The 21,895-nt window shown below is 54.2% G+C and overlaps 1 protein-coding gene across 1 annotated transcript in view; it reads right to left on the minus strand.

Annotated features, from left to right (window-relative positions):
* RYR1 (ryanodine receptor 1) overlaps positions 1-21,895 on the minus strand; it is a 120,474-nt gene that overhangs the window by 38,911 nt on the left and 59,668 nt on the right. The window contains exons 56-83 of the mRNA XM_037030815.1: positions 21,795-21,870; positions 21,325-21,448; positions 20,861-20,976; positions 19,341-19,408; positions 19,133-19,254; positions 18,606-18,655; positions 18,152-18,212; positions 17,817-18,055; positions 15,508-15,589; positions 14,797-14,927; positions 14,230-14,562; positions 13,117-13,357; positions 11,357-11,444; positions 11,158-11,250; positions 10,726-10,740; positions 9,406-9,576; positions 7,165-7,224; positions 6,759-6,896; positions 6,120-6,232; positions 5,857-5,953; positions 5,487-5,593; positions 3,911-3,962; positions 3,718-3,783; positions 2,461-2,560; positions 2,078-2,157; positions 1,910-1,986; positions 1,278-1,351; positions 618-635 (exon numbers count right to left, since the gene is read on the minus strand). Of these exons, the coding sequence (XP_036886710.1) occupies positions 618-635; positions 1,278-1,351; positions 1,910-1,986; positions 2,078-2,157; positions 2,461-2,560; positions 3,718-3,783; positions 3,911-3,962; positions 5,487-5,593; positions 5,857-5,953; positions 6,120-6,232; positions 6,759-6,896; positions 7,165-7,224; positions 9,406-9,576; positions 10,726-10,740; positions 11,158-11,250; positions 11,357-11,444; positions 13,117-13,357; positions 14,230-14,562; positions 14,797-14,927; positions 15,508-15,589; positions 17,817-18,055; positions 18,152-18,212; positions 18,606-18,655; positions 19,133-19,254; positions 19,341-19,408; positions 20,861-20,976; positions 21,325-21,448; positions 21,795-21,870 (2,992 nt within the window). The remainder of the gene's footprint in view (positions 1-617; positions 636-1,277; positions 1,352-1,909; positions 1,987-2,077; positions 2,158-2,460; positions 2,561-3,717; positions 3,784-3,910; positions 3,963-5,486; positions 5,594-5,856; positions 5,954-6,119; positions 6,233-6,758; positions 6,897-7,164; positions 7,225-9,405; positions 9,577-10,725; positions 10,741-11,157; positions 11,251-11,356; positions 11,445-13,116; positions 13,358-14,229; positions 14,563-14,796; positions 14,928-15,507; positions 15,590-17,816; positions 18,056-18,151; positions 18,213-18,605; positions 18,656-19,132; positions 19,255-19,340; positions 19,409-20,860; positions 20,977-21,324; positions 21,449-21,794; positions 21,871-21,895) is intronic.

Here is a 21,895-nt window from a genome sequence, read left to right on the forward strand (position 1 = left end):
GNGGAGAGGCAGGGGGGTGTAAACATGGACCAATCAGAACGGCCATCTAAAAGAACTCACTCAAGGAGGGAAGGGAGAAAGAGGGAAGCCTAGACAGTGAATGGACCAACCAGAGCAGGCGCCGAAGCCGCGCGCGCACATACACCAATCAGAGTGGAAGCTGAGGGCAACCAATCTGGTTGGTGAATGGGAACTGCAGACCCCACCACTGCGGAGTCCCAGCGCAGGGAGCAGAATGGGTGGGAGTGGTGATCACCCCACCCTGGGACTGAGAAGCTGGGTGTGAAGTTGAAGAACATCCATCTGGAAACGGGTCTTTGCCATCTCCTCTGGCTTCTATTTTACATGTGGAGAAACTGGAGCCAACAGGAGGTAAGTGACTGGCTTCATAATCCCAGGTGTTGTTAGTGGCTAATCTGGGACTTGAATTTGGTCTCTGGACTCCGATTTTAAGACTTTCTGCGGGCACCCTGAACCAATGAAGAAGTTCTCCTTGGATGTCCCAGATCCTCAGCTCCCAGGTGGAGGGGAGGGGGAGGGGGACGGGGACGGGAGACCGGGTTAGAAGGGAGGGGTGGCGGAGTAGCACAGCAAAGGGAGTAGGCTAGGGGAATTACCGTTCTGGCGGTTGATGACTGAGGCAGCCAACAGGATGGGAGGAGGAAGCAGGAGAAAAGAGGGAGAAAGAGACAGAAGGAGACAGAGGACAGAAAAATACACACAGTGACACACAGTCAGGGTCAAAAACACAGACCAAGAGAAAGAACCACACAGAAAGACAGAGCGATAAGGAGAGAGAAGGAAGCCAGAAAGAGAGTAGGAAGTGATGGTAAAAGCATTGGGCAAGAAAGAAGAGGGAAGAGAAAGGGAGATGGACAGGTAGAGGTGGAGAGGCAGGAGGCAAGGATCAGGGCAGAAAGGTTAAACACGTCACAACACGGCAAAGAGAAGACTCAATTAACCCGGATTAGGGACATTAATAAGAGAACAGCAACCAGGGCAGGAAACTTCGGGCTTGTAGAGAGTGGGATCCATGTGGTGGTGGGCGAGAGAACACAGGACACAAGGACACCCAGGGGTGGGGGCCATGGGGAGGGAGACCCTGGAGGAAGGAGCAGGGCTGGGGACCCCTGCAAGGATCAGGGGAGGAGGTGGAATCTGGGGATACTCTTGGAGAGGCGTTTTGGAGGAAGGGAGCCTGGGCAGTGCTGGGGAGGGGGCATATCTTAAAGGGAGGAGAAATCCCACGGAGAGGGAAGCCCACGAGAGGGCCTCACCAGTTCCGTCTTCATTCACCATGCCCAGCCCTTCCGCCTTGTTCTGTCTCTCGAATGCATTGAGATCCAGGACGCTGAGGGGAAGAGAGGAAAGATGGGAAGATGTGCTGAGGTCCCGTTGCAGAGCCCGGCAGCCCCCAGCGATGGCAGTTGGAGGACCACTGGAATGAGCAGAGATCAAGAGGAAGTAGAAACTAAGAGCTGGCAGAAGCTATGTGGTGGCGGCTAGGAAGTAACGTGAGGCAAGGATGAAATATGTACAAGTGGAAATCAGGAGGACACAGAAGCCATCAATTAGCAGAAGCTTCAGAGGGGGAGAGAAAGCCAGTCAACAGCAAGGGCAGAGTCACATTAACAGGGGTCATCAGAGAGAACCCGGATTCCCTGCTTCTGGGTGTCCCCTGAGTTCTCAACAACCTTCCATCTCCAGCTCCCTGGATCCATAAGGGTGGCATTTCCCCATCCTTATTGTTGCAGGTGAATTCTTACAATAAACTTCCTGTCATTTGAGCTAGTCTGAATGCGTCTCTGTTTCTGGAACCAGGCGAGCGGAACTAGAACTGGAAGTGGTAGGAGGGTGGGGGCACAGCTGCACCCAACAGCTTCCCTGAAAGATGCACACTAGAGCCTACCTGCATGTCTGCATCAGGGCCTGGATACTCTGGAAGAAGCCGACTTCCTTCTTGTCCTTCAGGTAGTCCAACATTTTCTGCACAGCGAGTGGCATAAAGGGGAAATGGGAGTCACGCAGGAACCTCCCACCCCTCTAAGCTCTCCTCCCAAGGTCCTTTGCCTGTTACCTGCTGCACATCAGCATTGCCCCCATTTAGTATGGAGATGCCCAGCTTCAGGGTGGAAGACACCATGGCTCCCGTCTCTCCTGGAGGGGGCGGGGGACAAAAGATGGTCCACTTAGTTTGGGAGTGATGTTCTCCATCCACCAGGAAATGGCCATCACAGGGGATGTGAGAGAAGTGGTTGTAGGTGTGTGCAAGGGTAACCGTGGCTGAAAAATAGTAAGAAATTGCAAGGCAAGTGGAACATGCGAGGGCTGGGGGCTGTGTGCAAACCAAAGGCATGCATGGGTGGGAGAGCGTGCTGCTGGGCCCACAGGAAATGGGTGGGTTGGGGAGAGGGAAGACAGCATGAGTGTGCTCAGGAGCCGGATGCTTGTGGAGGGCACCTTTGCAGGCACTGATCATCTGCAGCACCATCTCTGCAGCCCCTCGGTTGTGCAGCCGCGCCTGCTGGTACAGGAGCCTCTGCTTCTCCATCTCTTTCTCCTGGGACAGAGTCAGGACCGTGGGGACGGGTGAGTCCAGGCTCCGCAGCCCAGCCTTTCCCCCTCACAGCCTGACCCCTCACCCCTGTGCTCCCTGCTCCAGCCACACCCACTGGCTTCTTCCTTCTACTCATAAACCCCCTCTGTCCTTTGGGACTGAAGTCTGATTTGTCCCTTGCACCTAGTGCAGGGCTGGACAGGGCACCGTTTTAACTTGGGCCCACAGGTCTCCCAGGGGCCAATGGATCAAATCCAGGAGGTCTGTGCACTTGAATGAGGAAAAAAATTATATTTTTATGTTACCACCCTCTAACTGAAAGGGAGCATTTCCTCCCTTGATGGAGGAGGCCACAAAACATTGCAACATTAGCAGAACTTGTGGCTGTGTCACCGGTAAGAATCACAGACATTCCCATGTCACAGTTTTGTTTATATTCATCACCAATCACTTCCTGCTGTTGGACCCGCTGGTAGGTCTTATTTGATAGATTAATCAAAAAGTACAGGTATTACCGTATCAAATTTCTAAAACAATATTTTGATAACTATTTCCATGTGCTTATTGTCTCTGTGATGGATTCATTTTACACACTTAAAAACATGATTCTGAGAAAGGCTTCACCAGCTACAAAAGGATTCCTGGCACAAAAAGGGGTAAGAAATTCGGAAATGCTTGCTGATTGCCTTCAGGGTGAATAGGTGGGTAACTGCCCCTTTACTAGCTCCTTCTCCCTGTGTGGCCTTTGCAAATGCTGTTTCCTTGTCTGGAAACACCTGTTTCTTTTCCTCAACTGGCACACTCCTGCTCAGACATCCCTGCCTCTGAGAAGCCTTCCCTGCCACCCTTGTCCCCTGGCTTGGTCAGGGACCTTGCCTGGGCTACCACAGTCCCATGAATTTCCCCCATAGTCTACTGAACTTTTCTGGGTCTCCCCGGCCCTTATCCCCCTTCCTGAGCTTTCCTCATCACCACTGGGAACACTCTGCTGTCACTGTCTGATCCATGCGTCTGCCTCCTCAGTGGACCGACTTGGTCACTGCTGTGTCCCCAGTGTCGCCCGGCCCAGGGCCTGGCCCAGAGCACCTGCTGAATGAATGGGGATTACTGAAGTCAGGGGCCCTCATCCCTTTCCTTCAGCACCTCCTGATCCCACCTACCTCAAAGGAAACTTCCACCTCTTCTTCACCTTCATCGTTCTCCCCTCCCTCCTCCAGGTGGCAGCTCTGGGGATGGGGCATCGAGTTACGGATGATGGGGAACAGGAGATACCTCAGTCCACCCCCAGCCCTTTCCGAGGACAGGCGTTGGAGCTGAGAAGGGGACCTTTCCTGGATTGGGGCAGGGCCTCACCTTTGCCATGATATCGGCATACGCCATGTATAGGTAATCCTCGTCCAGTTTGCTGAGGAAGTAATCAGATAGTCAGGACCCATCGGAGAGGCCCCCACCTTAGAGTGGTTTCTGATTTTCCGTCGGAAAGCAACCCTCCCCATGGTCAGCCTGTGCGGTTCATGCCGAGTAAACTGCCTGTTGCCACAGTGGGCCTGTGGCATAGGCTGAGCCAGTCAGTGCTTTCTATCTGCTTGGCCACAGAAACAGCTCAGAGATGGTCACGTGATCCAGGCTGGGCCAGTGGAACTCATTTGGGGAGTTTGGTGTGATGGAAGCCTGGAGTTTCTGGGTGTATCTTGCCACCTGTTGGCTTACTTGACAACTATGACCACCCATCTTGTTCTTGGGTCTAAATAATAATAATAATAATAATAATAATAATAAAATAGTAGTAATGGCCAAGACCTACTGTGTTTACCCTGTTATTCCCTGAGATATATACATATTCCTTGATATATATATATATGTGTGTGTATATATATGTGTGTGTGTGTGTGTGTGTGTGTATATATATATCCTCACAATAATCATATTAGGTAGGTATATTACTAACCTCATTTTACCAATGAGGAAACCGAGGCACAAAGATCCTTCTTGGCCAAGGTCACACAGTTTCTATTGGGATTCACACCCGAATAGTCTATAACTCCAGAGTCATTGCTTTTCCAGGCCACTCAACTTCCCAGCCTCCCCTGCAGCTCATTGTGGCCTGATGTCAGAATTCTGACCAATGACATATGTGCAGACGCCCACCAAAGAAGCTTTCTGTTCTTGGATAAAAAGATCTTGGTCTTGCTTAGAGCAAAAAATTCTCTCCCCTTCTTTCTGCCTGGCATGTGGCCATGTCTGGAAGTTCGGCATCTGCCTTGTGACCCCAAGACAAAAGCTCAGAATGGCAGTGCAGAAAGCCTGAGCAAGCCTGTCAGCCTGCAGAACCCTGTACCTCACTGTGTCGCTGCCCAGCCCTGGACTTGCTACTCCTGGCTTCACGTTATGTGAGAAAAAGGACTCCTTGGGCCGCCATTTCCTTGTTCACGAAAAGGAGTTGATGACGGTATCTGTCTCATAATGTGAAGATTAAGTGGGAAAATGGAGATGCCAAGTGTTTAGATGGTGCCTGACACATAAAAGCACGTGAGTAGCAGCAGCAGCAGCACCATTACTACTGTTATTTATTCCCACGACTGCCATTAGCCCACATGAAGCCTTTGTGTGAACTGGGAAAAGGTCCCCCTTCCACACTTCCTTCTGTTGGAAATTTGCCATAATACACTGATGTGTTCCTATCATACACAGATTTTGTTTGGGGCAAGATTCTTTCTTCTGGAAAAGTCAAAATTGACATTGTCTGTGATGTGAACCCTTGAGAGGAGATGCCCTCGTGAAATGCTCAGCCTGTACAATGGTACATGGTGGCCCTGCCTGTGCTTCAGGGGTCCCCTAGGACACAGATGGTCTCTCTTGAGGAACAGGGAAGTTTCTGACAACAGGGAAGTAGTGGGTCCTTTTTCGTGGACCTAGGGAGGGTCCTCACCTCTTTTCAGTCAGGGCAGTGCGGCTGAAGTGCAGGACCAGCTGGTGCAGGGGGTCTGGCTTCTTCTCCTCCACTTCTTCCTCTTCCTCCTCCTTCTTCCCAGCTTTCTAGAGGGAGGTGTGGGGCTTGGAGAAGGGGCTTCTAGAGTCCTCTTCTGTCTTTCCCATAGCCCTGATGGGCTGGATACTTTTTCCTCTCACATCCCTCATTCTGCACCCTCCCCTGGTTCTGCCCAACCCAGGGGTCATCTTTCTCATGCCCCTCAATGTGAAGGCCAACCCCTAGGGGTGTGCAACAGGCATCCTCAGCCCCAGCCCTGCCCAGCCCTGTCCAGCTCTGTCCCCATACTCCGAGGCAGGCCCCAACTCACGGAAAGGTCATCTATCATGCGGTCCTCAAAACTATGGTCTTCAGTCAGGATCCACGTGGCTTTGTAGCTCTCCAGGAACATGTTGCATGCCCGGTGTCTGCAAGGGAGAGGTGTTGGGTGACAGTGGGACCTTCTCCCCTAGCGCTTCCTCTAACCTCCCATAAATCTGCCTCCTCCAGCCATGCCGGCAGTCCGTCCTCCCACGCTCTCAGTCACACTTTATCCGAGGCCTAAAGAGCTCCCCTCTTCCCTGGGTGTCTTACGTGGGCAGGTTGTACAGAGGGGTCATGCGGAAACAGGCAACGACCGCCCTCCGGCGCTGCTTGGACAAGAGCTTGTGCCACACAGCCTTCTTGGACTTGAAAGGGTGCTCGACCTGGGGGCAGGAAGATCTGACATGTCCCCAGACCCTGCCCCTGGCCTGATTCCCACTTCCAGGCCGAGTGAAACTGCCCATCTGTGCCCAGGTCCAAATTCAGGCCTAAGTCACATGGCCAGAGAAACCCCTTGGTTCCACTGACAGTCAAAGTTCTAATCTGGTCTCTGCTTCCAGACCGAAACTGCTCTCCTGGACTCCCACACCCAGGGTCTCTGCTCAGGCCCCGCCCCACTTCCAAGGCCCTGCCCACCGAGTCAAGTAGTCTTCATCAGGCCCCACTGTTAGACCCAAAGTTCTATCCCCGACCCAAGATTAAGCACCGATCCAAGTTTCCACTCTAAGCCTAGATTTAAACTCAAAGTTTCACCCAGGCTCCACCCACAGACCCACAGTCCACTCCTTGCCCCCCATCCCCCGCAAAAAAAAGCCTAGGTTCACCCTCGGGCTCCGCCCACAAATTTAAGGCCCGCCCCCTGCCCATAGCTTCCATCACTCAGCTTTAAGACCCCGTGGCCCCGCCCACCTGCTCCAGGTGGTAGAGCACTGCAGACACTTCCTGGACCCTGCGCACGATCTTTTCGGGGTCGTCCGCGTCCTCCTCGCGGCCCGGCAGGCCCCGGTACAGGGCCATCTGCCAGCGCAGAGAAGGGGAGCCTTCCACCTGAGAGGAGAAAGAACAGCTGGCTGGCGTGAAGGTCCCTACCCTGCCCGCAAGACCCTCCCTTGGCCTGGCTTCTGGGCGGGTGGTGGTGGGGAATAGCCTAGCACGCAGCGTGGCTGCCCCACCCCCTTTCAGTGCTCCCAGGATCCGGTGGGAAGTGCAAGTTAAGGGCCTTCTTTGGGTGCCTAGTACATAGTAAGTGCTTAGACGTTGGCTGTTATTGTTCCCATCATTCCGACGTGCCCAGATGCAGATTAAGGAGGCGTACCTTTCCCTGAAGGTGGAGATTGTTTTGCAGAAATTCCCGGACCTCCTCATCCGTGTCTTTCTGGGGAAACATAGCCAGGCTGCGTCACTCCGGAGGGCTCAACGTCCTCCTTGACCCACACCCTTTCCCGTCTGGGGCGGTCACCCCTGCAGCTGGTGGGAGGCTTTTGGGGGGAGGGGGACACCCGAAAGGAACCAGAGATCAGGACTGATCAGAGGGGGCAATCCTATAGGCCACAGAGGCACCTTGAAGAGACAGTGAGGATTAGAGGGGCCTCGTGGAGGTGTGAGGGAAACAGGGTGACACAAGTATATCCTGGAAGGTCAAGTAAAGCCACAGAGGGATGATGGGAAGTCAGAGGTGGGTCAGAGTGGGGCTGCAGGAAACTGGCAGATGGGCAGGGAACTTTTGAAGATACGAGGCAAGTGCAAGGGGTTATAAGGAAGGACAGCAGTGGTCATGGGGGACCAGACAGATCAGCCGAGTCACTGGTGGAGTTTACATGGAGGCCAGAGTAGGGGTCAGATGGGGGTTTCTTAGGGTCCCAGGAAACTGGGCCCTCAAGGACCAAGTCTCGGGCTCAGAAGGGCCCTCAAGGGCTCTTTGGGGTCTTGGAAGGACCCAGTAGATCCTGAGAAGAGCTTGAGGTCCTGAGGGAAGGAGCCTTTAGGGTTCTGGTAAAGAGGGAGCTTGTGATACCAGGGGAGGTCAACGGGGGGCAGTAAGTTGCAAAGGTGCTTAGCATTGTCCTGGGGGGAAGTTCTAGGGGTCTTGGGGCAGGATCCTCAGGGGGCTTCTTAGGGTCCTTGAGGCTGAATAGGATCAAGGAGGGAGGTTTTATTCCATACAAGGGGTAAGTGGGCTCCTGGGGGCCTCTATGGAGTCCTAGAGGGCTTAAGAGGGTTCGGAGCAGGGGCAGTTGACCCCCAGGATTCTCGAGACCTCAGAGGATTGTGAGTGGACCTGGGGAAGGGGCCATTAAGATCCTGCAGGGCTACTGAAGGGCTCACTGGGCCCCTGAGTTTTGGGGGGCTCAGTTGGGTGTCCACAGAGTCCAGAGGGAGGGGCCAGCAGGTCCAGAGGGAAAGAGGTGGCAAGGTGGCGAGCTCGNTGCAAAGGTGCTTAGCATTGTCCTGGGGGGAAGTTCTAGGGGTCTTGGGGCAGGATCCTCAGGGGGCTTCTTAGGGTCCTTGTGGCTGAATAGGATCAAGGAGGGGGGGTTTATCCCATACAAGGGGTGAGTGGGCTCCTGGGGGCCTCTATGGAGTCCTAGAGGGCTTAAGAGGGTTCGGAGCAGGGGCAGTTGACCCCCAGGATTCTCGAGACCTCAGAGGATTGTGAGTGGACCTGGGGAAGGGGCCATTAAGATCCTGCAGGGCTACTGAAGGGCTCACTGGGCCCCTGAGTTTTGGGGGACTCAGTTGGGTGTCCACAGAGTCCAGAGGGAGGGGCCAGCAGGTCCAGAGGGAAAGAGGTGGCAAGGTGGCGAGCTCGGTGGGGACCCAGAGGTCCAGGGGAGGGCCATTGGGATCACGAGGGGCTCACTGGGTCCCAAGGAGCTGTGGGAGGTCCTGGTGGAGGGCTCAGAGGAGTCTCAGGGGTGCTAATGGTGTCCTGGGGCGGGGGGGTCCTCAGGGTCTAACAGGTCTGACTTGGCCCTGGGGGAGGGTGTTCATAGGGTCCCTGAAGGCTCCGTGTGGTCCTTCTGGGTCTGTCGCCTCAGCAGCTGGTGGGAGGCTCATGTAGGGAGGGTCTGAGAGGGCCTCAGTGGGGTTCTAGGTTGGGTTCTTAGGTTCCAGGGCTCTGGCAGTTTCTCAAGTGGGGTCCTTAGCTTCCTGGGTAAGGTTCAGGGCCTCNGGGGGGGTCCTCAGGGTCTAACAGGTCTGATGTGGCCCTGGGGGAGGGTGTTCATAGGGTCCCTGAAGGCTCCGTGTGGTCCTTCTGGGTCTGTCGCCTCAGCAGCTGGTGGGAGGCTCATGTAGGGAGGGTCTGAGAGGGCCTCAGTGGGGTTCTAGGTTGGGTTCTTAGGTTCCAGGGCTCTGGCAGTTTCTCAAGTGGGGTCCTTAGCTTCCTGGGTAAGGTTCAGGGCCTCCCAGGGGCCCCAGTGAGTCCTCAAGGTCCTGGGGAAGGATTCCGTAGGGTCCTAAGGGAGGGCTCTCAGTAGGATCCCGGGGTTTGGGGGGCTCAGTGGAGTGCTGAGTGGGATCCTGACAGGTTCCCAGAATGGGGCTGGGCAGGCACCAGGGCGTAGCGGGTCTTGGCCAGCGCGATGAGGTCCTGGTCAGTGGGTGCACACATGTTCAGGCCGATGGGCAGCATCTTCTTGAGCGTAGCCACAATCAGTGACGTCTGCACAGAGTACCGGTCCCCCCGGCGCTTCTTCTTGGTACGTTCCTGGTCTGAGCCACCAGACTGTGGGGACATGGGGCTCAGGACCAGCCTGAGCCCCAGCCCTGCCCATGCCCGGCCCCTGCCCCCACAGCAGTTGTCCTCACTTCAACCCTCAACCTGGATACCAGGCAGCTTTGCCCAATCTCAGAGCCTGCCTCACTTCCCACCCCAGACCTCGCTGACCTTTCACTTCAGACCCCCAGCTCTGACCCTCCCAAATCCAAACACCTATCCCAAACCCCCAACTTCTAACTCAGACCCTTACAGGTTCCTCCCAGTTCCTCTGGCAGTCTTCTCCCAGAATCCCCTAGGAGCTCCTAGTATTGACCCCCACCCCCCACAACAACACGCACGACCCCACACTTCATATCTCAGACTGAGTGCCCAAGAATGAAGCAAAGATGCAGAGAAATTGGAAGAAAAAGACTGACACTGAGAGACTGAGATGGACAAGGATGCAGGAAGACAAAAGAGGCTACAGAGATCCAGAAAGATCTGGGAACAGAAACACGGGGCCCGGAGTCCCACAGCCGTGTTCTGAAGCCTTGGGTGCAGACCCGTGGTCAGGGCCACCCAAGTCATGCCAATGACAAGCCCCAGTGACAAGCTTTGGCCAGAGCCACATCCACACCGGCTCGCAATAGGGAGGCCGTACATGCAGCATCTGAGTCCTGGCAGAGCCCTGGGCCAGGGGGCACTGGCTGAATGTCATCAGAGGCTCAGAAGGATAAGACTGTTGACCAAGGTCACACAGCCAATTGCCAGAGTCAGGATTCTAACCAAAGTCTGTTTAATTCCAGAGCCCAAGCCTTAAACCCACCATGCGCGTGCCTGTCCCACCCACGTGCCTGTCCCACCCGCATTCTCATGTCTCATGACCTCAGCCCACGATGCTTTGATGCTTTGGCGAAAGCTGACAGGTGGTCTTTTGAAAAAAATTTTAAACCAAAGTTTAAAAAAAAAGTGAAATTGCTCAAAGCTGAGGGTTGGGAAGGGAACGCATGGTTGGGGGGTGGGGAGGGGGGAGGAGAAGGAGAATGGTGGTTGGGAGCCAAGGGTGAGGGTGGGGAACAGGAGCAGAGGTTTTCTGGAAAGGGGGAAGAGGGTGGGGTTTACGGGCAAGAGGGTATTAGTCAAGAGCCATGCGGAAGGTTCCAGACAAGGGCTGACCTGTGTATCTCCCGCCTGCTTCATCATGTGGCAGACAGAGACAAAAAGGGTTACCCCGGTCCCTCTGAGAACCCCAGGCTCAACTCCAAGTTGGCCTGACCCCAGTTCCTCTGCCCCACTGGACATGCACCCCCTGACAGGGCACTCCCAGACCTTGACTCAGGGTGGGTGGGTTTGTCCTTTAGAACCCTGAGGAGGGCAATTCTGAGAAGTGCGAGGGAAGAAGAAAGCAGGACATGGGATAATGGGGATATGAGGAAGAAAATGCAAGGTGAGAGAGGACAAAGCTGTGAGGGCAGCAGGGACTGTGACCAAGAGAGGGCAGCTGTCTGGATGAGCAGGGGGCAGGTAGGAAGCCCTGGCGGGGAGGGGGGTCCCACCGGGGGGGTCCCACCCTGCCTCCTAAGGGCATCTCCCAGAGCAAACACCCACCTTGGCCATTTTGCTCTTGTTGTCGGCAGTCAGAAACGACATGTTATTAATCTCATTCTGGACCACGAAGTTCTGCTCCTCACGCTTAAAGTTCTGATGGCAGAGGTAGTACTGGGGGTCAGACTGGGTGGGGGGGGGGCCCTCAAGGGGCAGCAGTTTCTGGGGTATGAAGAGGAGGGCAGAGTGGGCGGGGACTCACGTGGGACTTGCACCAGTAGATGAAGATCTCGCCCACCATTCTGAACAGCTCCTCAGCGTTGGGGTTGGGCTCCGTCAGCCAGTGCGCCCTGGGCATGAGGGAAGAGGCTGGTGAGGGGTGGGGGTGGGACCCCCAGGAGAGGGGGCCACACAAGAGATCTAGGGGGGAGGGGTCAGGGGGGAGTTTTCTAAGGCATCTGGCCATTCAGAGGATTTAATTTTTTTAAAGATTTTATTTATTTATCTTCAGAGGGGAAAGGAAGAAGAGAAGGAGAGAAATATCAATGTATGGTTTCCTCTCGTGAGTCCCCTGCTGGGAACCGGCCTGCAACCCAGGCTTGTGCCCTGACTGGGAATCGAACCTCGATCGTGTGGTTCGCAGGCCTGAGCTCAATCCACTGAGCTACACCAGCCAGGGCGGATTTAAATTATTTAAATGACCATTCCTTTACAATTTTTCCATTCGCTACCTTTGACAGAAGTACAGCGTACATATAAATTGTCAACTTGATGAATTATCACAAAGTGAACATACTTGTAGAACCACCACCCAAGTCAAGAAATAGGACATTTCCAGTCCCCAGAACCGCCCTTGCGTCCCAGCCACACCTACTTCCTTCCTCATGACAAATGACCCTTATCTTGACTTATAGACCACAAGTTATTTTTGTCTATCCTTGAATGTTACATGAACAGAGAGCATGATCTATGGACTCTGTCTTTTATTTTCTTGAATTCTTTCACTCAACCTGATGTTTACGAGATTTATCCATGTTGTGGGTGTGTTGTGACCTTGTTCCTTTTCGTGGCCATGTATATTCCACGATGTGCATGCACCACAATGCACCGGTTCGAACTCTCTGACCCAGCACTCCGACTCCTAGGAACCCCCGCTACAGCAGGACCCACTGGTGAGCACAAACACGGATGTGCCGGGATGTCCCCAGCGTGCATTCCACCACTTCCCTTTGACAGACTGGGCTTTCTCACAAAGCCCTGTGCAGCCTTCAAATCTTTTTCAGTCAGGAGGGAACTGTTCTTGAAATTCATTTGCTAGCCCTGGCTTAAGCTGCACCTAGGAGTTAATAATTCTTTTTTTTTTAATTTATTTTATTTATCTTTAGAGGGGAAGAGAAGGAGAGAGGGAGAGAAACATCAATGTATGGTTGCCTCTCATGTATCCCCTGCTGGGAACAGGCCTGCAACCCAGGCATGTGCCCTGACTGGGAACCGAACTGCGATCCTTTGGTTCGCAGGCCCGCGCTCAATCCACTGAGCTACACCAGCCAGGGTGGAGTTAATAATTCTTTAAACAGTTTCTGATTTTAGGGAGATGTTAGCCATTTGTGGATAGCCACTGGCCCTTTTATTAAAGACCTATGTTTCTGAGGAAAATGAGGCTGGACTATCTTTCTTTCTTCTCCCAGTGACAGAGGAAGGCCTATGATTGGGTTTCGCTGCACAAATATCAGACATCCCATCTACCCAAGCCTGGAGGCCCAGTGCTGGAGCGGAAAGCAGGGCTCCTCAGGGCTGACATCAAAACTGCACAGGGGCTCAGACTCAAGACGTGCAAAGGGGCAGGAGGGCAGCAAATCCAGTGGGTTGGATTTTGTTGGCCCAGCAGCAATGGGGTTGGAGGCAGAAGGTTGGGTGAGCACTGCAAGTTTACAGCAAGTCAGAAGGCAAGGGGTCAGAGGGCTTCAGGGAAGCCAGTGGTCAGGCTGCAGTGTGTGGGGGTGTGGCTGGGGATATGCTGACCTGTTGTTGTCCACATAGCGGATGAGCAGTGGGTAGAGGGCATACAGGTCCCGGCAGAGCACAGAGAACTCGTCCCGCACCAGGAGCTCACCCTCCTCGGCTTCTGCCTTGGCCTCCAGGCGCAGCTGCTCTTCCTCAGCCACCACCTTTCCCGCCCGCTTGCGCAGCCGCGCGATGGTCGGGATGAAGTGTGAGTGCAGAAGCTCCGGCCTGGCCCGGCTCACAATGGGCTGGGCAAAAACTGCGGGAGCAAATGGTGGACATTCCCTGCTGCACAGCCTCTAACTCCAGCATTTGACCTATGATCTCTGATCCCTGACCTCTGTTCCCATCCATGACTCCTGACCTATACCTCTAATCCAGCAGCTTTCACTGACCCCAGGCTGATCCTGGCCTCTGACTCCAGTGTCTATCTCTCGTCTCACTGTGGACCTTGGGCCTGGACCTCTGACATAGCCCCTGAACCGTGATCCCAACCATAACCCCTCACTTGAACCTGTGAACCCAGCCTAACACATGTCCCTGGCCTCTAACCCCAACTGAATCTTTACTGATATCTTACCCTGTGATATTAGTCTTTACCTTCAGTGTTTAACCTCTGACCTGGTCCTTACACAGGCCCTTCTTCAGTACATGATTTCTGACCTCTGGCTTCTTACCCCAGCCTCTGGCCTCTGACCCTGGCCTCTGACCCCGGCTCCAGTGTCCAATTTGAATGAATTCCTGACACAGAACTTCTAAACCAGGAATCCCAACCTTTTAAAAACATTAATTTCTTGACCTCTGACCTACGACCCCATCTTCCTCAGGGACCTCATTCCTGACCATTTGCATCAGAAACTCTGGCTTCTGATCCAGTTCCTAAACCCTGACCTAACCCAACTCCAAGGTCCCAGGAATTCAGAATCCAGTCTAGAGGACTCCTCAGACCCATCTATCCAGCCCAGACCCCCTGAGCCTGAGATTCTGACCCCTTGTCCCTGAGAAAACCGAGACTGACTCCTCACAACTCCCAGGAAATCATGGACCTCAGGACCTCCCTCTCCATTAGGTCAAAGGGCCCCAACCCCAGGCCCCGGGCCCCAGCCCTCAGAAGCTGCAGCCCAGACCCACCAGCGAGCCGCTTCATCCACGAGGCTTCGTCAATGCCCAGGTTGTTGACGATAATTCGCAAGATGTTCCCCAACAGGGAGTTGAGGTGGTTGGAGGTGACAGCTGTGCAGGGTGGGGGGACCCCGGCGGGCAGAGCAGGTGGGGGCACCTCAGGCCCTCGCTCCCACCAGCGGGGCAGGTAGCTGCACAGCATGGGCAGGGTGATCTCAATGACATGCGGCATTTCTGTGTAGCGGGCCCCCGACTCAGCCAGGCCCCCGATGTCCGCCATGAGCCGCTCCAGCACCGGGATGTCAGGGCACATCTCCTCCACGCTGTTGGGGAGCCCCAAGACTGGGGTGCAGGGAGGGGTCAAGGCATGCCAACCCATCACCCTCAGACTCCGATGTCCATACCCAGGATCCCTACAAACTCGGGGAGTCCCCATTCTGGTGCACCCCCATGCTGGGGAATCCGCAGCCCCTCAGAGCCCAGATGGGCCACACTGACCCCAAACTGGGCTCTGCTTTGGGCCCCGTGCTGGGCGGAATGGGACCCTGAGAGCTGCCCTAGCCCCGCACAACTTACTGGCCCGCTCCCGGGGAGACTTGGTGGTGTACACGGAGCAGGCGTTATACTCGTTCAGCTGAGGCTCCAGGAACGCCACAGGCATGGCTGCTGCCAGGCGCGCCAGGCACTCCCCGAGGGCTGGCCGCAGCCTGGAAGATGGAACTCCTTAGCTCCTAGGTCATCCTCCGCCTGGACCTGGGCCCCACCCAAGTCTCCTCAGAAGTAGCTCTCCCCAGGACCTCTTGGAGCAGATCTATTGCTCACCAGTGGGCACAAATGTAGCCTTTCCCCCGGGCTTCCTGAGTGCCCTCGGGCTCCACCTGTGATCCTGACTCGGGGGAAACCACATTCGCGCCGCCAGGGCCCTGCCCAGTGCCCTATGCTTGCTATACCTCCTGCGTGCTGCCCTTGTTTCTGGGGCTCCTTGCGAGGGCAAGCTTGTTCCACATCAAAGAATAACCTGGCATCCTGGCTGGCAAGGGCCCCATGCCCACCCGCCCTACCCACCACCTCCCTCGTGGGCGGCCTCCACTTCCTTTGCTGCCCTTCCCCAGAATCCCCTCATGCGGCCACTTTGGGGAACTGAAGCCGCCGCAATGTACCGGTCCGCTGTTGAAGACCTAGAATATGTCCTCCACTTTCCACACCCCCCATCTTCTCCAGCATCCTCCCCTCCTTCAGCCCCCACAGTGCCCACTCCAGCCCCACACTATGGCTGCTCCTCCTTACTTTTCCACGTAAGAGTTTCTGGTTGTTCCCAGGGAGTAGATACTGCACAGAGTCCGGTAGCATGAGACCTGGACGTCGTCCACTGAGAGAGAGAGAGAGAACGAGGGTCGAGGACACGCCCACCACGCCAGTCGCCCCAAGCCCCTCCCCTTGAATCTAAATGGCGGGTAGGAGCTGCCTGCCCTCGGCTGTTTTTGTGATTTGAGTGAATACCACGCTCTTGGCCTGTTTTCCTATCTGTGAATGGGCATAATGACAGTATCTTCCTCATGGAGGTTGTGAGGATCAAACGCAGTTCATACTTGGAAAGCAATTAAAACGAGGCACACAGCAGACATTCAGGAAAGGCTGGTTGTCGTTCCCTTTGGGGACAGTGATAGATACTCTCTCCAGAAAAACGCGAAGAAACACACCATCCTGACCACAGTTTTAGGCCATCCACACGTCCTGCTCAGAAGGTCCGGTGAAGGACCTCATCATCGACTGCACAAGTGTCAGGAGGTACAAAGTGGGCAGGGGACTGTTCTCGGTTGAAAAGAGACTACAAAGCCGTGAGAGAAACTACACGGGGATCTGAATTTTGTGAGGACAATCAAAGGCGTTTTGAAGGTCATAGGGTAGTCAGGTTGGGGGCGATACTGACATTGCGATCACTTTGGACACGCGCTGATTTGGGAGATGGGAGCCGAATACCTAGGGATCAGCTGCCACTCTGTGTGGTCACATTCGAGAGTTCAAAAAGCCTGCAGATCAAGCCCTGGCTGGTGTAGCTCAGTGGATTGAGCGCGGGCCTGTGAACCAGAGGATCTCGGTTCGATTCCCAGTCAGGGCACATGCCTGGGTTGCAGGCCAGTTCCCGGTTCCCCGCAGGGGACACATGAGAAGCAACCATACATTGATATTTCCCTCTCTCTCCTTCCCTTCCCCTCTAAGATAAATAAATAAAACCTTAAAAAAAAAAGCCTGCAGATCTCGTCACCGTAAAGGGAGAGACAAAGCAAATGGGGCCAGCTCTTAACAATTCTCTTCCTTTGACTTTTCTGCATATTATTAATGTTCCCAAATAAAATGTTGGACTGGGGAGGGGCGGAAACCTCATCCACCTGCTACTTTTTTCTTTCTTTCTGCAGGGTTTATTAGCGGGGAATAAGCAGGAAAGTGGAGCCAACTGAGGGAGGTGGGGACTCCCAACTGCTACTTTTCTTCCTTTTATCACTAAGTTCTAATTGCAAATAAACAGTGAGCTGGGACATGGCTCTCCTGTCTCTCGGTTCCCTCAGCCCATCAGCCCTACAGTCCATTCCGGATGCTTCCCGTGGGTGTCCCACAGGTGGGCTGCTCACCACGGCTGAGTCCCAGACTGACCTCGGCATCTTCCCAATCTGTCTCATGGGGCTCCACTGTGCCAAGGTCCTCACGTCAGGGCCTTGAACCTCACACGGGAATGCCTTCCCTCCATGGCCCATCTCCTCAGCCTCCTGAACGCCTCTCCCGCCAGTGCTTCCTGTCCTTCCCCAGCTCCCCCATGGTTCAGGCCACATCTCATAAGGTGCTTCTGAGTACGTGAACATACAGTGTCACGACACCCCAGTGGGTACCTCTGTCTCATTAGCAATGGTATGTTACACCACAGGGTGTGTACCCGGTCACAAGATCCCAAGTGAGGTGCCATTGGGTAGAATAAACACAGCAGACACAGATAATTGACTTCCAGCACCTGTTCTCACCTTCTTTCTGTACTTCTCTTCTTCCTAATAATAGACCTCCAATATTTAGCTGGATACATGACCTCCCTGAATAAGGGAGGCTACTTTCTGGCCAATGGGAGGGATGTAAGCAGGAGTGATGTGGACTACTTCTAGTCTGTCCCTTTAAGAGAACTGAGGTGCCCTCCTCTTTGCTTTTCCTCCTCTCCTAGTGGCTAGAATGAGGATGTGGTGGTGTGTTATCTTGAATCACAGGGATAAAGACAGTATTTCAGAGAGGGCAGAGCAACAAAACGGAGGGAACCTGGGATCCCGAGTCCATGATCCGCTCACAAGCAGACTGTTCCATGAGACAGAAAAGTACTGCTGTCTTGCTTAAGCTATGGTGATTTAGGCTCTTTGGACAGAGCTGCTGAACGCATAGCCTAATTAACTCATTCTATTACCTGCTAATTTACTGAATGCACACTTTACTTATGGCAATAAATCCACTCAGTAAAAACACACTTAAGGATTCTCCAAGGCACATGGGGATGGGTGGTGTTGGCTGAATCAACCCCACCCCCACGCCCAACCCCTGCCCTTGGGGTCAGGAGCCCTTACAGATGACATCATCTCCGAACTGGTGCTGGGCGATGTGCTGGAAGAGGGTGGTGAGGACGGGCAGCAGGGCCACGGTGGTGTAGGTGAGGTTCTGGCCCACACCCTTCACCTGCGTGCGCGCCTGTGACACCTTGCCTAGACGCAGGTTCTCCACCATCTTCTCGATGTCCTCTGAGGCACTCTCAAAGAAGGAACGGAGGCCAGCCTTCACAATCTCAGGGCCTGACTTCATCACCGTCCTAGGAGGGAAGGGGAAGGCACCCCAGTTGTAGTATCCAAAAGTTTAGATTTTGGAGGATTTAGGAGTGGGCACCATGACCTGTGACCCTCCCTACCTGGCATCCAGGGAGCGTGCCAGGATGTGAAGACAGTTGACCACAGCTGGGGCATCCGTCCCTGAGGGAGGAAGGCGGGCCTGGATGAAGGAAAGACTACAACACAGTACCTCCCTCTATATCCACCCGACAGGGTCTCTCCCCGCTCCCACCCAGCCTCCCATATGCCCCCATTCCTCCCCACCAAGGCCCTGACCCTCCCCCATCCCAGCCCTGACCCCACAGGCCCTCACTAGTCTGGTTATGAGTCTGTCCACCCCCTGGGGCCTGGGACTGTCCCAGTCACAGCCCTGTCCTCAGGCCTACCCAGTCCACACGTGGTCCAGGGGAAGAACACAGTAAAGGTTATTCAAGTCAAGGCACAAACCTGGGCCATAGTTCTTCAGGGTGCAGTTGGTAACGAGGGGAAGAGAGAGAAGATTAAGAAGAAAGGCTCAGGAGCAGAGTCACTTACCGAAGAGAGAGACTCGGTGACGGACAAGAGCAGCAAGCTTGCAGAAGAGGCTGATGATAGAGAAAGAAAGAGAAGGACAGGGAGGGGACACAGGAGGTGAGGACTCCAAGGGGACAAGGGCAGTGGCGACACAATTAGAGGAGGCAGAAACAAGGAGAGAGAGACAGAAGACAGAGCCAGGAGGAGGCAGGATGATGGGGAAGGAAAGGAAGGAGACAAGCAGGGTGGGGAGGGGCAGAGAGATGAGTAAGCTCGAAAGTCATAGGCAATAACTGTCACCATGGTGGTTGGGGAGGCTGGCCTGCCTTTCTGACAGGGCAAACGATTCATCCCGGTTTGCCTGGAAGTCCCAGACACACCAGGACAGTTGGTCACCCTAGCCCTTTAATGGCTCCTGCAGGTAGAGTTGGTCAGTGCCCAGCACCCAGAACAGAGCCCCTAAGGTCCCAAGGTGGGAGTATAAGGTCCAGAATTTGGACCTTACAGTGAGGTCAGGGGACTGGGTCAGAGGTCACAGGACAGCCTACCTGGTGATCATTTCCTTCTCTTTATTGGAGGCGTGGCCACCACTGCCCAGCACTTTGGCTGGTGTGGACAGGAAGTACAGGCAGTGGTTGGTAAAGTACTGGTTGATCAAAGGGAGCAGGATCTGGGGTGGAGGGCAAGGGACGAGTGTGACTGAGTAAAGGGTGGGAAGAGCCCACCCAGGCCCCAGCTACTGAGCCCACCTCTCACCTTGGCAAAGAATTTAATCTCCTGTTCATGTGGGGACTTTTCTACTCGTCCACTGCTGACCACAGCCTCTGGTGGTGTGGGGAGGGCAAATAGGGGTCACGGTGAGTTCAAGGCTAGGGAACTCAGGGTATTCTGATGGGGCACAGTGAGGATATGATGGGAGATAATTTGGTTTTTTACCTTTTTTAATATTTTTTAAAGATTTTATTTATTTTTCAGAGAGTGGAGAAGGGAGGGAGAGAGGAAGAGAAACACTGGTGTTCGAGAGAAACACCTGTTGGTTGCTTCTTGCACGTCCCTAACTGGAGACCTGTCCCACAACCCAGGCATGTGCCCTAACGGGAAACCAAACTGGTGACCCTTTGGTTCACAGGCTGGTGCTCAATCTACTGAGCCACACCAGCCAGGGTAGGAGACAAATTCTTGACAGGAAGTCACTTTGTTGGCTTTGAGACAAACCTCTCTCTCCAACCTAACTGCTGTCTTAACTCCTTGATCAAACCCTTCCTGAGGCTGAGCGTGGGGAGGAGGACAAACTAGGGTGGGGTAAGGCCATGAAACAGCCCCTTCTTCTCCTATCACAAGCCCTTTTCTACCTGAACATCAATACTTGGCACAGTAAATTTGGAATAAATGATTGATGAACCAAATGAAGCAAGAAATCAACATTGCTCATTTTAAAATGGAAATCAATCTCAAACATAATAATAATGGAGGTAGCAATAATTAATACTATTAAAACAATAGTGCTGACTCCAATGATTGCACACTTGCTACGTCTTGGCACTGTGAGAAACGTCCTTGCACTGTCTCCTCCCACCTTGGAGGCCTGAACACAGTAAGTTCTCACTTAGCGTCTCTGTAGGTTCTCGGAAACTGCGACTTGAAATGAAACAATGTCCGAGTATAGGGAAACCAATGTGACTACAGGCTAATTGAGATAAACAAGAGTTAAGTTCCTACGGCATATTGCTCATCAAAACCCATCACCAAACTTCTGTTAAAGACCCCCAAACAATCATAATATTAGACTTTGAAATAAATGTGAGCTCTAAATACATTTAAGAAACCAGTCCGCGAGCTGCCTCCGTCTCCCCTCTGACCCTGTGTCCTCTCACTCTCCCCCCTGGTCACTCAGCTGCGGCCACACGGCCGAATACCAAGAACCTCTCAGAGTCTTTACCCTGCTGTTCCGCTACCTGGAATACTCTCCCCAGATGTCCCCACGGCCCCCTCCCAGGCTCCTTCAAGGTCTTCCCAGAATATGCCCCTTCCCACACTCCTCAGCTGGCTCCAGCGTATTCTTTTTCCCATAACACTAACCACTTTCTAACGCGTGAAGGGACTTAGTTATTTCCGACATTAATTGTCAGAATCCAGGAAAGGGATCGTTGTCTTGCTCGCCGCTTATTCTCAACACCCAGAACACTGTCTGGAACAGTAAATAGATGAGGGAGGAAGGAGACTTGTGTGACCTGGGTCCCAGATAAGGTAGGCATCAGGGAGGGACGTCTCCCTACCCAGGTGGGCGATAAACTCCTGGGAAATGTCCATCCAGCGCAGCAACTGCTGTAGGAAGCCAAAGGCGAACCGTTTCTCAATGGAAGATGTATCCAGCTCCATGTCTTTAAGGCCTCTGCGCGGAGGGGCGGCGGAGAGTGTCAGCCCGGATGCCAAACGCCCTGCTTCCCGTCCTTCTCTGGATCTGACTCCGCTCCCGAAGGCCTGCTTCTGCCTCACCCCAGGTCCCTGGAGTTCCAAGCTCCTTCCCAGACGAGGCCCGCCCCCTTTTCCCAGGCCCCATGCTCTGAACCTTTTCCTCACTCTGGCTCCGCCCCGACTCTCCAGTCCCCACCCTGTTAGCTTCCTGACTTCCTGGCTTCTCCCTGCCTCCGCTACCCTGGTCTCAGTTCTTCCAGCCGCTGTCCTGCGCCTTCTGCCCCAGGTCCCAGCTGCTCCCTGGTCTGGCTCCCAGCCCACCTACCTGGTGACCGCGTAGCCGTTCATCTGCAGAAACTTCAGCAGCTCCTGGGCCTTCTCTCGATCGCGTGCCTTCTCCTTGGCCGTGAGCGTGTCGTAGGGGACCAGCAGGGGATGGGTCCCTCCACCTGGGGCAGCAAAAGGCCAGACATCAGGGGGCTGGGAGGGACCCAGGCCACTCCCACTGAAGTGGTTCCTGCAGTTGAAGGCTTGTATAATTATAGTAATAAAGACAGGGAAGAATAAGCAAAACGTCGCTTTCCGACGCTCATCACAGCCTCAGCACAACCCTGTGGTACTAAATGTTATCATCCCCACTGTACAAACGCACAAACAAAGGTTTAAGGGGGTAAAAACAATTGTTGAAGGTGAAAGCCACACAACTCTATCATAGGCCCTTTTGCGTCCACAGCCTATGACTAGGAGGGCACGGAGAAGGGTGGTCTGTGTCGGGGGTCTGATGGGCACCCTCACCCTTGGCCTCCAGCTCCTGCTTCTTCTTCCGCCCCCAGGTGTTGTGGTAATTCTCCGCCAGCTGCTCTGCCATGGCCTGGGAGTGGATGCAGAGAGTCAAG

Source organism: Sturnira hondurensis, unplaced genomic scaffold (assembly GCF_014824575.4).
Source record: "Sturnira hondurensis isolate 20B ecotype Veracruz unplaced genomic scaffold, ASM1482457v3 Scaffold0020884, whole genome shotgun sequence".
Lineage (NCBI taxonomy): Eukaryota > Metazoa > Chordata > Mammalia > Chiroptera > Phyllostomidae > Sturnira > Sturnira hondurensis.